A 14,358-nucleotide genomic window follows, 5' to 3' on the forward strand; every position below is an offset into this window, starting at 1 on the left:
ATATTCCTCATAAATTCAAGGCCACAAGCTTTATTCCAGCACTCCAAGTTCATAACCCCCAACCCACCCTCATATTTAGGGGCACAAACACTTCCAATTTACTCTGGCACCCCTGGCCGGTGAATCCTTGCCCTTCCAAAAGAAGCGAGAACAGAGTTGCTCTACCCTCTTTATTATAGCAGCAGGCAAAAAGAACTGTACACCAGAAATTGGCCATACTAAACAACACAACCCTCACAAGTTTCATTCTTCCTGAATAACTAAGCCCTTTATTTGCCCAATGGCCTAATTTTTCTTTAATCCTTTCCAACATACTTGTGCAGTCCTTCGCAGATAGTTTTCGAGTGATTAAAGGGGCCCTAAGGTACCTAACAGGCAGCACTCACACTTCAAATCCAGTGACCTCTTGAGTAATACTCAGCTGGGCAGAACTTAATCCAGAAGCAAACGTCTCATTCTTAGAAACATTAAGTCTGAGGCCAGAAAATTCATAAAACACAAATATGCCTTAAAAAATTTCTCACTAAAACAGGTAAATAGCAGCAAAGCAACATAAATAAAAACACATTCCATACATTGCTTTATTTGAACATAATATCCAAACACAACAGAGATTACCATGTAAAAAAAGTAAAACATGCAGCAGTTAGTCCCAACAATCCACTTATTCAAACTACGCTGCAAACAATACGGTAGAACATAGATTCGTACTCTCTTCAACACACACCTACCCTCTTAATTTCCACAAAATTCCTCCATTGTTTGGTGACCTTCTCTTGAATCATTCTCTCAGCACTTTTAGCTTCCTCCCCACCCTTATTCCCCTCTGCAGCTGCTTCGGCAACGGCACCAACGTGGGAATCTTTCATAATGATATGACTTGGCTGTGAGTCTAGTTCCTTCAACGCCTCCTTGATATGTGAGATAAGTCTCTCGGCCAGGCTGCGACCAAAGTCCTCCCTAATGACCACACGCAGGACAGCGATGTGTTGAGCATCTGCAGGCATCGTATACGCTGGAACAATCCACCCGAACTTCCTCAAACTGTCGGATATCTGAAACACTGTGTATTTACTGCTGTCTTTCAGAGCAAAAGCCACCAGGGGAACGCCGACGTCTTTTGAGACTACTTCGAATCGTCCTGTGCTTTCTATCCCTTCCTTCAGAGTTTTTGCATTGCCAATGCAGTTTTCCATGATATTCTTGTATCCCTTTTATTGACAAAATATATAAACAGAGAACCATGACCAAAGATAAAAATGAAATACAACTTCCACATCCTTGATAGTTTATATCAAAATTTTCGTAGAACTTACCTCGAAACCAAGCCGAATAAGCTGATAATATTGAGCTATGATTTGACTGGACCCTGCAACAAGGGAGAAGGAGATGATAATCATTAACATATATACAAGCGTATGAACTCTATTCCTACACATCAATATACGTTGCTGCAATGATATTAAAATAATTCACTTACAAAGGTGATACATGAATGCACAGAGATGTTACCTTTAGAGAAGTTTAAGGTGAAAGTAGGCTGATCGGATCCAAGGTAGTTGATGTGAAAGACGAGATCGTCGGGCAAATCCTCCTTGCTTCTCCACACAACCCAACCAACACCGGCATAGACAAGGCCATACTTGTGCCCGCTAACATTGATGCTTTTAACTAATGGCAAGCGGAAATCCCACTCGAGATCAGGGTAAACGAAGGGAGCGATGAAGCCTCCACTGGCAGCATCCACATGTATTGGGGTATCCCAACCAGTTTCATTGTTTTTGTTGGTCAGAAGTTCATTAAGGAGCTTCACATTCTCAAACTCCCCAGTAAGGGTCGATCCCAGAATGGCTGCCACGCATATCGTATTCTCATCGACCATATCAACCGCTTTCACAGGGTCCATTACATAATATCCCTCTCTCAGCTTCACCTCCTTCAGCTCTACCTCGAAATACCTCGCAAACTTCTCCCAGCAAACCTGTGTAGCATATTCCAACAACATTTCACATCAATTCAACAATGCAACATTGGCGCTGCAAGACGTAAAAGGTTACCTGCACGTTCGCTCCCGTGACTATGTTGGGCTTATCATAGGGCTTGCCCTGTGATTTTCTCTTTTCCTGCCACTTTCTTTTAAAGGCTAAGCCTGCAAGCATTATTGCCTCAGAGGAACCAACGGTCCCGACACCAACTGCCGCCTCGCCGCTCTCGATTGGAGCATTAAATAAGTTTGCTATCATGTTTACGCATCGATTCTATAGGGCCAAAGCAAATATTTGTTCAATAAAACGAAGGCCAGAAAGCATTAATACATGTTTTTTTTCTTTTCTTACAGAAGCAGAATAAGGTACCTGGAGCTCAGTGGTAACAGGGTATTCATCCATGTCGACATAGTTCTTGTTTATGGAATCCATCATGAGCTTATCACACTCAGGCTCCATCCATGTGGTCACAAATGATGCCAAGTTCAACCTTGGATTCCCGTCGAGCATCAGTTCATCGTTTATTATTTGATAGGCTGCATCCTTGGGCATTGAATTTTCTGGTATCTTGAACCTGCATCCATTTATTTCATCTTTTGCAAAGTGATTTTACTCTTCAACAACTGTAATATAAAGTGATTATACGTGTAATTAGGAATGAATTCAAAAATATTGTAGTGAGGGTCGAATTAAAACTATAATTTTAGGGGATAAAAGTAATTTTTCTTATCAAAAAGGGCATACTAAACTAATAAATTTATTAAGGCGCAAAATCAACAATTTATCCATTTCAGCAAAGGGCCATGAATGTAATGGTGATGAGATAATGTGGTTAATTTGGTAAGGTCAATCCATGTGATCATAGTACTTCCATTACCCCTTCACATCACTTCCCAAAACATCAGCTATGCCTGTACACATTACTCGAGTCAGATTTGGATGAAAAATTTCAATCCACGGTTCGGTTTAGGGACTACAAACGGGTATAATTTCGTGAGTTTCGCATCATACTCGTTTTAATTGGAGTGGGATGAGTAAAAGTTTAGTCGGTAGTGAGCGGGGTAGGTGATGGGTTTGATACCTTACCCGTCCCGCCCGCCATCCGTACACCCACAAACTACCCACCATATGCCATATGAATTTTGAATTATTATGAATTTAGATATAATTATAAAGATTATTCTGTAAATCTTAAGATTTTATAAGCATGATTTATAATTTAACCAAATATTAAGATATAATCATTTTTAGGATTGAAGATCGTTGTTTCTCTTATCTCAAATCAACGGGTATAAACGGGTATAGACAAATATGAGATGAGTAGTGAGTATTCAGTTAGGTAGAAAGTGTGAAAGGTGAATTTAAGAATATATCCGTATGAGCGAATACGAATTTAAAATTTTTATTCATCGTATGTAATAGATCGGTGGTGATATGAAAATACTAAATGAATATAAATATAGGAGAAGGGATATCCACAACCGTCATACTCGATTACCATATCTAGTTCAGCTCTTATATATATTTTAAATAAATTTAATTATAAATATTAATACAAAATATCAGGTTTACATAGTAAATATTTTATTTGAAATAATGTCAAGCCGAGAATAATGGCAGGATCCAGCGTGTTAGGGACAATTCCAATCATTACAGGCATGGATCCGTACCGAATCGAGGTAGAAGAGGGTCATTGTGAACGATCCGGTCATTCCTCGACACCACCGGATAATATCTGGAGGCTTAAAGTAAATCCATCTCGATCGCCTTCAAATCACCACCGCTACTTACCATTTTACAAAAGAAAATATAGTAGTAGTCGTCACCCTTGACTGACATTTAAAAATATTTTATTTCTCGAGTACAACCGACCAAAGTAAATATTTTAAAATATCTCCAGTTTCCCATGAAAAAAAATGTCGGGTACTCGAAGATTCAGTCAGTTCCTAGCGCCCTTTTAACGTTGATTTGCGATATTCTTTTCCCAGTTGGAGCTCACAGTGACAAGAATGAAAAAAAGGATGGGTGTTGGAGATGGAATAAGAATACCTGGGAAGGGGATCGCGGACATATCTGGAAGCAAAAGTACTGGATTCCACGTACTCCGCTGCAGGAGTCGCCGTTGTGAGCACCATTTTCGGATTATTTTTTTGTTATTAGAGGAGATGACTCAAGTTTGAGCTCTATAATAAGGCGCAAGTAGCTAAGGGACAAGGCAAAGCTAAAGCTTTTAAGTTTCAACTTTGAAAACAATGTTAAATATGCAATGGGCGATTGCTATTGCTCACTGCTCATTTTATGGCGAGTTTGACGATTGGATTAATCCGATAAATTGCACGTCACATTCAGTCCCAATTAAATTACCCCCATGCTTTTTAAATGAATAGCTTTCATTCCCGGCATGATTTATAAATATATTTAATTTAATCATTTAATATATTTGATATTTTTTATTTTAAACCTTTAAAATACACGGTAAAGTACACAAAATGGTCCCAATTATATAGTATTTTTTTTATTAACTCACTTGACTATTAAAAGTTAAAAAATTGTCACTGACTATTCATTATGTTTCAGACTCGTCATTTTCCGTTAAAAAATTGACGGTTGTTTAACATAGACGTTAATATAATGAACGTGATGTGATGGTCTTTTGAGATTTTGGTAAAATATTTTATTATATCACAGTCAACAAATTAATGTTCAGCTCATAATGCCATCTATTTTTTAATGGAATATGATGGATTTGGAACATAATGAATAGTCGAGTGGCCATATTGTAACTTTAAATAGTCGAGGGACTTAATAAAATAGTACCCAGTAGTCGGGGGACTATTTGTGTTCTTTACCCTAAATTGTAAACCTTACTCAATTCATATATTAGGAATGGGTAAATTATGAGTTTAGTACCTAAACTATTAGTTTTTGTTTGTTTTAGTACTTAAACTTTTGTTTTTTTCAAAATCATACTTAAAATTTAGTTTTGGTTTCATTTTAATATAACTGTTCAAAATTTAACGTTAAGTTTTGAAAAAAATTAGGTACTAAAACAGATTAAAACTAATAGTTTAGATACTAAATACGTAATTTACCCTTAGAAAAAAAAAGTGTATCGTCTCCTCTCTCCCTCTTCGTTTTCCATGTCCTTTCCTTCACTCTTTCCCTTAAACATAGACACGCGACGTTAACATACTAATGATTATGGATGAATAAACACAAATACTTAAGGCATCAATATTGTTCAAATAGAAGTAATATTTTTGTTTGTTATTGTTAATGTTTGTAATGACAAGTAGCGTAACTATTGTAATTTCGCATTAATTTAGTTTTCGAATATGTTCATTTGCATCATTTAATATCTTAACCCTAACTTAAAATCATAAATTTTAAATTTTAAACTAGGTTTAAGGTTTATGATTTAGAGGTTATAGAGTTATATTTTATGGTTTATAATTTAGGGTTTTAAGTTATGATAGGGTATATAATGATGCAATCAGACAACTTTAAAAATTAAATTGATGCGAAAATATGATAGAGACAAAAATAATAAATTAAATTTACTACAAAGATAAAACAACCTTCTTGCCAAAAAGAAATTGAAAGACTTAGAGCACTCATGAATATTATATAAAATTTACTTGTAACAGACGTAAGAAATCTATTTGAACATAAAAACGAAATAGCTATTAGATATTTATTTTAGTTAAAAAATCTAATCACTTAAATAAAAATATAGTTTGAATACTCATGTATTAATTATATCTTAAAAACAAAACAAATATTCAAATTATTACTCATAGTGGTCCACAGACAAATATATAATCGTAAGCTCAATAAAGAATAAACATCTTTTATTTTAATAAATAAATATTCGGGTGGTGGAGTAGTGAAATGAAATCATGAGGATATTACGGTTAGTGACCCCTGTGTGGAACATTATCAACAATACATGCCATGTGCGCTGTCTTTTTCAACTGTCGAGCGTGTGTGGCCCGAAAGGAATCCAACCAATACCATCTTCGTCGGCAAAACTGATGTTGGCAACTTTAGATATCGGAGTGGTGTTCATTCCGGTAAAACGGAGGAAGACCGAATCGAATTATTATTAATTGTATTAATTAAATTTTTTTTTTAATCATTAATTGAATCAAACTTTTTTTTTAAAAAAATATTAACCGAATCGAATAAATTTCGGTTAATTCAGTTAATTTTTAAATTAACCGAAAATTTTTAAAATTTTCTAATTTATATAAAAAATTAGATTTTTTAAATTCAAAAAACAGTTTACAATTAATTTAAATAATATATAATTATAAAATAACAATTTTATATGGATTTTTTCAATTAATTAATATTGATTTAGGTTTAAAAGTTATCGGATCTTAAATTATTAATTAGATTTTAAATGGTTTTGGCTAAACTCATATGTTATAATATATTTAATATTTAAAATTTAATTTCAGTTAATTCGGTTAATTAACTGATTTCGAACCGAATTAACCGTTAATCGAATTCTAAAAAAATTATTAAATGTTTCCGACTGAACTAATTCGGTGGCCGACCGAATTAACCAGGTTCAGTCGGTTAATTCGGTTAAAACTAAAAAATGAACACCCCTATATTAGACTACAAGTGATTTTAGGGTAAAGAACGTAAATGATATTTGATTATATAATATTACTTCATTTATTATTAAAAGTTATAAAATATTCTTTCAATTATGAGATATTATTTTGTTGAGTCCCTTGATTATTAAAAACTACAAAATGGTCATCCGACCATTCATTATGTTATAAACTCGTCAATTTCCATTAGAAATGATTGAATGTAATATGATAAAATTTGATCCCAAAATTTCAAACAACTATCATATCTTAATCATCATATTAACGTCTAGTTTAAACAACCGTCAATTTTTAATGAAAAAGGATGAGTCTGGAACATAATAAATTGTCAGGTGACTATTTTGAAACTTTTAATAGTCGATGGACTCAACAAAACAATACTCCATAGTCGAATGATCATTATGTAACTTTTCATAGTCAGAGTAATACCCTATAGTCAAATGACCATTTGCGTTCTTGACTATTTTTATTAATTTATAATGATATATACCTATTATGCAAATACAACTATTCGAATCTGAAACTTTAAGAAAAACAACACATTCTTCTATCATTGATACTACTCAATGAGTTTTAACACATAATATCTTGAGATAATGACAAGTATATATACATCATGATAATTACTCCTTTTTTTTACTTATTAATGGTTTGATATTAATTTATTATATTAATTTAAAATTTTATGTAATAATTTAAAATGACGTGATATGCTTAAATTATTTACCCTAGTTGCCATTAGCCTTGACCTAAGCTATCAAACTCGAACACCCTTTTAAAGTGGAGATCAAGGTTTGAACAGTTACCAAATATAGTTGATGGAGGTCGCCTTCTTCATTGGGCTAAATAAACTAAAAACCCAAATCCCAGTTTTTGTTTCAATGGTCTCAAGACATGGCTGTTTCCTTACAAATCCAGCATGAAACCAAAACCCAACCCTCTTTATGTTTTGTGTTTTCATAATATGCTACGTTTTATTCGCAAAATTGGCCCAATAAATTAAGCAAATAAAAATTGACCCATTAAGTTATCTTTAAAATCAATTTAGAACCCACTACATTTGTTATAGCGAATTAAAACTTATCACATTGGCGTGACGAATTTAAATAAAAAAATATTATTTAGAGACACTCGTTATATAAGTTAATTTTTTCACGTTTCACTTGCCATGTGAGTAAGTTTCTTTTGTGGTGTATTGTTGTCTAATTATATACAAAGTCTCTAGGTCTCTTGCAACTCAGTCTAATCCTCTGTAAATTATATGCTAATTCTTTAATTAGTGTTAATCGATTGAGTTTGAATTGAAATATATCTGTAAAATTAATTATATAATTTTGTGTCTATACTCATCGATTCTAATATATACTAATCGTAACTATTGTTATACTTTAACGAGTTCTAACTTCGAAAACTAAGACCATGAACCAAATTAAACCAACATCATCGTATGATTTGAATATTTATACTTTTAATTTTTTAACGAGCACTGTCTAATTCACCATCGACTCACTTAATACGCACCCTTAACTATAGACCCTTCAGGGAGGACATAGCTACACATGTGGGTGAAAGTTAAGTTATATTTGATGAGACCATAACTTTTTAATTTTTTTAAATATAATATATTTTCTATGTACGTTTGATAATTTATATAAATTAAAATTTAAATTGAATACATGCGTGTATATTTATAAGGTTAGCTGTAGGGGTTGGTGGGTGAATGACGATAGATGGAAGATGGATTTTGGCTTCACTTTTTAAACAAGCGAAAACATTTCTCCAACTTGCACATTGTTAGGCCAACAATCAAACCAACAGCACATCAATCCCCTACTTTGGTTTTCGGCTAAATCAATTTTACTTGCCATCTGGTTCCTCACATTACAACCCCAAATTCTGCTTCTAAAACATGTGGGGCAATTTATGAGTTCCTAAAGCATAATCTTTACTTGTTATTTTAAAATTATTCTTTTAGTAACATCTTTGACGATAATTAACTTTTTAAGATATAAAACGACATTTAATTAAATTATATTTCTCAAAATATATTTTGTGATTGTACAGATTACATTATATAATAATATAAAAATACACAATGTTATATATTTAGAGCACGATCCGATGAATCGAGTTAAGTCATAACATTCATGTTACAATTCAGAGGAATTCATGGAATCTGAAATTTGGTTGAAATAATCAATGTGTCACTCATAGAGGAATTTTATTCAAAGGGAGATAGAGAAGGTCAGCGGGTGTTTGACTGTTTTTTAAAAAAAGGGCTTAATTTGTTATTCATACACGTCCCAATTTTAAGCTATTAAGCTGTTAATGTTAGTTAGGTCCGAAAGCCTAACAATAACCTAAAATCCCCCGAATACTTGCATTACTTCACAACCCCATCACGTACACCCAACCGAAAATAATATCAAATTCATATTTTTATTTTATTTTATTATATAAATTGATAAGTTAAAAAAAAACTAATATAAATTGATTATCTTTATGGTTGCATGCAATCACACGTGAAATAATTAGAAGCATGATCATACTTATAATGAAAACATATTCATACCTAATTAGAACCAAGATTATTTAGACAAAGTGTGGTTAGCTGAATGGGATATTAGTTTGGAAATGAAGGGAAAACGGGTAAGTTTGTATGATCATGTAATGGTAGATAGGTGGGTTATAAGTAGAGGTTGTAGGTTAGAAACTTGGAAAGACGTTGAAAGGTAAACGGAATTCAGCCCACCAAGCAACCTCTCTTTCCCTTTCCATTTGTGTGTGTTATAAAAAGTTGATGGATTACTCAAACCCTAATGTAAAAGCGTTCGTTAGCCAAAACGTTGTCATCAATCACCGCTACTGCTCCAAATCTCTAACGGAAAACAATTTCCCATCTATATATATATATATGTTTCATCTACTTTCTACCATCTGATCTGACTTCATTTCCCCTTTTAATTTTCTTCAAGTGAAAGATCAGATCATCGGCAGAAACGTGTCATGAGCAGCAGAGGTCATTGGAGGCCGGCAGAAGATGAAAGGCTTTGTGAGTTGGTGGAACGCTACGGTCCTCATAATTGGAACGCCATAGCCGAAAAGATTCAAGGGAGATCTGGTACTTTGTTTCACTTTTTTGAGAAGCTACCTAGCTAGGGTTTGTATTGAAACATGCATGCGAATATCTTATTTGGATTTTGACTGATTTATCAGGGAAAAGCTGTAGGCTGAGATGGTTTAACCAGTTGGATCCGAGGATCAACCGGAGCCCTTTCACGGAAGAGGAGGAAGAGCGGTTGTTGACTGCTCATAGGATCCATGGCAACCGATGGGCTGTGATTGCTAGGCTCTTTCCCGGTCGAACTGATAACGCTGTGAAGAATCATTGGCATGTTATCATGGCTCGTAGATGCCGACAACGATTCACTCCCTATGCTAAAACATCACTTCCCTATCATCACCAAAACCCTTCTCAGCCTCAGATAACCCTTGGTTTTCCCCCACCTTTTTACAAGTTCAACCAAGGGTTCCCTCACCACACTTGTTCACCTCTGGATCCGACTCATTGTGTTGCAATAAGTCAAGGTATTTGTTAGATTTTGTGACCCAAATTTCTCCTTTGTTCATAGTTTTTATCATATAGGTTATATTTTGGTATCTTCTCTTTTGTTTTACATCATTTCTATTATCATTGTTCATAGTATATTATATGTGTATTTAAAATTATATATATATTAATGGGATAGGATCATGTTACATTTTTAGTTTTACGTAAATTTAGGATCATCGGATGAGTAAAAATATATTATTGAAATTAACAGTAAGAAATATGAATATATTAACTGAATAAAAAGAGTCAATCTTAATCATCTATTTTCATTCATCCAATTATCCTAAATCTGTGTAAAACTAAAGAGTTTTCATTGTATAAACGGATCCTTACCTTATATATATACACACATACATATTATGTTTCAAAAATATATATATACGCATGCATATTCTTTTACAAATAAGTAATCAACGTATCAAACATGGTACATGCAGATCAGAAAAAGCAGGCAATTGAATTCTATGATTTCCTTCAAGTGAATACGGATTCCAATAGAAGTGAAGTGACAGACAACAGCAGGAGAGACGAAGATGAAGTAAATCAACAAGCAATGCAACAGCACACAAAGACCGGGACTGCCTTCTTCGATTTCTTGTCCCGGGGAAGCTCCTCGGACTGATGTTCCTTTCGCCATGTCTATAAAACACTCATCACTTGCATGAATACATTGTAAAGATAAAAAGGAAAAGAAGAACTAACTCCAACATTTTGATAGGTGATACTGTTGCCAGTACTGCATCGTTTGACATAACATATATTTATGAAATTCTATGAAACAATCTAGGATTTATCTAGAAAGAAGGCATGGTTATGTATGCTACATAGCTTGTATACACAAGATATTGATGAAACTGCAAACCCTTTTTGCTTCTATAGAAATCATGAACTTTTTCATCACTTTTCAAGGTTGATTTTTGTATATGCTCATAACTTATTGAATTAAATTTTAAATTTGATTATCATGTACCATATGAGTTGTATAAGTACAGGTTTGCGCTATGAATAAATTTATTGAATTTCAATATTAAATACTTCCAAAAGTATGAATTTGTTGAATTCATAAATTCTTTATAGTTTTTTATTTATTTTGAAATTATAAATTCATCACTAAATAAAAACATCTAACATCTAAGTAATTCATGAATTAACATATAAACATGAATGGTACCTGTCATAACAATTTTTTTGAAAAAAATATTATTTAAAACAAAATAATTATGGCTTTTATTTTGAAAAATTGGTGGTTTTGAATTTATTTGTATAAAATGGAAAGTAGTCGCCATCGACCTTTGGGCTAGGTAGGTGGAATACCTAAAAACGTCTTTTAGAATAATTTTTTAAGAAAAAAATCGTTTTAAGACAAAAATTTGTCTGCGTTATCAAAGATTTATTTTAACGGGTTTGAGAGTCGGTTACGCGTGGGGAAGGATTAGCTCCCCACAGCGCCCAAAATTGGTACTTGATCGCTTACACGTTGTCGTAATGGTGGAAATTATAAATCGAATATAGACTTAAAATATGATCTATTTATTAAAGTTTAATTAATTTGTTTTGAATTAATTATTTAAAGAAAATCCTTTTACTTGATAAGAAATCTTGAAATTTACAATCCTCCGTCGGGAAAGCTATTTCAACTATTTCTCATTCGTAAAAGAATATTCTATTTTTGAAAAAACGCTAATTGAATATAAATTGCATATCGTCATTTACTAAAATAAAGTACTAAAAAAACACATTGGATCATTTGAAATAAAAAGATTTAATTAGTAGAATAACTAGATTTATTTCAAGTTCTCATTTCGTTCGAACGTCGTATCGGATTGCAACACTTCAATCAAGTGGTACTTTCCACGCCCATTCTACAAATCGATGTTCTTAAAAAATATTTGAAGAAATATTTAAAAATATTAACATCAAGTATAAAAAAATATTGACAATTAGACATTTTATAAAATGAAATAATTAAATAAGATAAAAAAAATAAACACTAATATAAATATCCAAAGGATAAGAAATATTAAATAAATATATCTACACACATACGATACGATACGATACGATACGATACGATACGATACGATACGATATGATATGATATAATATAATATAAAATATAAATATACATTCATGGGAAAAATGAAAAAAATAAACATCAAATTATACAATAACTTTAACAAAACAAAATAGTAAGGACCTAAGGGGAAATAATCCCCAAGCTTTAGAACACTAAATGCAGTAACTAAAACGAACATAATGCTAATCTGGAACATAAAACATAAAGTATGAAACAATTTCTTAGGCAAATAAAGAGTGACAAAAATGAAATAAACCACAAACCAAGGCTCAAAACCAAATAAAAATCCAAAACATATTAATGAACAAATAGTGGCCATAATGAAATGTAAATAAATATTGGATCCAAAATGAAACAAACATAAATCAATAAATGAGGGCCAAAATGAAACTACACAAAATTAACATCCAAAATCTGAATATTTTACATATAAAATTCTAAGAGATAGGACTAAAATGAAATACAAAACATATAAAAACCTCGAAATAAAAGGATGTAATTTCATTAAACGACTGAAATGTGAACATTACAAATGAAGAGGACCTAAAGTGTGATTTACCCAAAAATTTAAAAAAAACATGGGGGAAAGATTACAAGAGGTGAATGACTAAAATAGCTAATAGACCAAACGCGAAAACATGCTAAACCTCCTTGTTAAACGACGTGGTTTCAATTAAGTAATATATACCTAAAACAGAGGCATTTCTCCCTATTTCACTTCATTTTCTCGGTTTAAACCCAAAACAGAGAAAGAGAGAAAAACTCTCTCAACTCTCCTCCCCCTCTCTATTCCTCCGTCGTGAGGATACTCAAAAAAGGTCGTGACCGCCATAAGGCGACGACGATGAGGTGGGAAACTGAAGAAGAAATATCTCTTGGCCTTCCCTCTCTCTTTTCTCCTCGTTCTAAACCTCACCCTAGACCCCTCACAACCCTAAATTAATACACACAATAACCGATAACCTTTTTTAACCTTTGGTGAAGCTTTTCCTCCATTCTAATGAGAGCCTTGACCACGAAGGCAAGGAAATGTAAGGTTTCTCTATTTTTTTTTTGTTTTTTTCGTTTCTAGGCTCTCTATTTTTTTTCTTTTTTTCTTTCTTCCCTGAAAAATGATCCCCCTCCCTCTTTGTTGCATGTTGATGTAATCAGTTATTTTTGGATGAGATGATGAGGTATAACGTAGGGAAATAATTTTATGATTTTTAAGTGATGAAATCCCGCTTTTTTGGGATTTATTTTGTTTTTAATGGGTTTTCAATTTAGGTTCACTGTTATTGACTGATTTGTTCACTGTATGTCTTCTATTAATGACGATGGCGACAGTGTGCGAATGGGGAGAAAACCAATGTAGCTCACGCTCGTCAGGAAGTCGAAAAGTCGGGCGCGTGTATCACATGCGCAGGTGATGAACGGTTTGGATTCTGCTGACGACGGCGGTAGCTGTAGAGAAGAAACCTTAATGTGCCAGGTTCTTTAGTTGGGCTTGGGTCAGGTTCTCTCTTTGGGCCGGTTTGGATCGACTGTTGGGTTTGTAGTCTGCTGGGCTTGTTAGATTACCTGCTATTGGATCTGGGTTTATTTGTTGGGCTGTTGAGTGGCCTTGTAATGGGTTAGCTGGTAATCTGGTTTGCTGGGCTCATTGGGCTTCGGGTTTTTTTTTGTAAACTAGGCCACAAAGTAAGCTTGCAAAATATAATTAAGTTAATAATAATAATAATAATAATAATTTTTTAGAGTCAGACAAAAACGAGTGTTTACAACTGTCACTCTTTGCACATTCATGTGTTAATAAGAATAGGGAAAAGACGAAAAAAAAACAACAAGTTTTTTGTCTGGTTCTCTTTTTGATTTTGAAATTGGATATGTTTGTTGTTGGGGACGACACTGCTCATACGTGATGAAGAATTATGGTTGTCTAAGGGTGACACTGCTCCTACGTGATGAGGAGATTTGGTCGGTGGATGACACGATTCCTACGCGATGAGGACGACTGACCATATTTAGGAATGGTGATAATACGATTCATACGTGATGAAGACGATTGGTTATCTAGGG

General features: G+C 33.3%; 2 protein-coding genes across 4 annotated transcripts; one reads left to right on the forward strand and one right to left on the reverse strand.

Annotated features, from left to right (window-relative positions):
- Positions 1 to 553: 553 nt before the first annotated feature.
- On the reverse strand, positions 554 to 4,172 carry LOC120186551 (glutamate decarboxylase 5-like). Of its 2 annotated transcripts, none has more exons than XM_039190447.1 (6): positions 4,035 to 4,172; positions 2,355 to 2,559; positions 2,058 to 2,258; positions 1,513 to 1,981; positions 1,317 to 1,369; positions 554 to 1,211 (listed from the first exon to the last, which is right to left on the reverse strand). In XM_039190447.1, the coding sequence occupies exons 1-6, from the start codon at positions 4,118 to 4,120 to the stop codon at positions 717 to 719; spliced, it is 1,509 nt and encodes a 502-aa protein (XP_039046378.1). In that variant the 5' UTR covers positions 4,121 to 4,172; the 3' UTR covers positions 554 to 716. The 2 variants fall into 2 exon arrangements, with proteins under 2 accessions (XP_039046378.1, XP_039046377.1); XM_039190446.1 differs by having other exon boundaries at positions 1,317 to 1,434; positions 1,506 to 1,981.
- A 5,371-nt stretch (positions 4,173 to 9,543) lies between these two features.
- Positions 9,544 to 10,984, forward strand: LOC120186554 (transcription factor MYB52-like). 2 transcript variants are annotated; one of them, XM_039190451.1, is made up of 3 exons: positions 9,544 to 9,731; positions 9,827 to 10,198; positions 10,661 to 10,984. In XM_039190451.1, exons 1-3 carry the CDS (start codon positions 9,617 to 9,619, stop codon positions 10,843 to 10,845), a joined length of 672 nt encoding a protein of 223 aa, XP_039046382.1. In that variant the 5' UTR covers positions 9,544 to 9,616; the 3' UTR covers positions 10,846 to 10,984. The 2 variants fall into 2 exon arrangements, with proteins under 2 accessions (XP_039046382.1, XP_039046383.1); XM_039190452.1 differs by having other exon boundaries at positions 9,547 to 9,731; positions 9,827 to 10,178; positions 10,659 to 10,981.
- The last annotated feature ends 3,374 nt before the right edge of the window (positions 10,985 to 14,358 follow it).

The sequence above is a fragment of the Hibiscus syriacus genome, unplaced genomic scaffold (assembly GCF_006381635.1).
Source record: "Hibiscus syriacus cultivar Baekdansim isolate YM2019G1 unplaced genomic scaffold, ASM638163v2 tig00113716_pilon, whole genome shotgun sequence".
Taxonomy (NCBI): Eukaryota; Viridiplantae; Streptophyta; class Magnoliopsida; order Malvales; family Malvaceae; genus Hibiscus; species Hibiscus syriacus.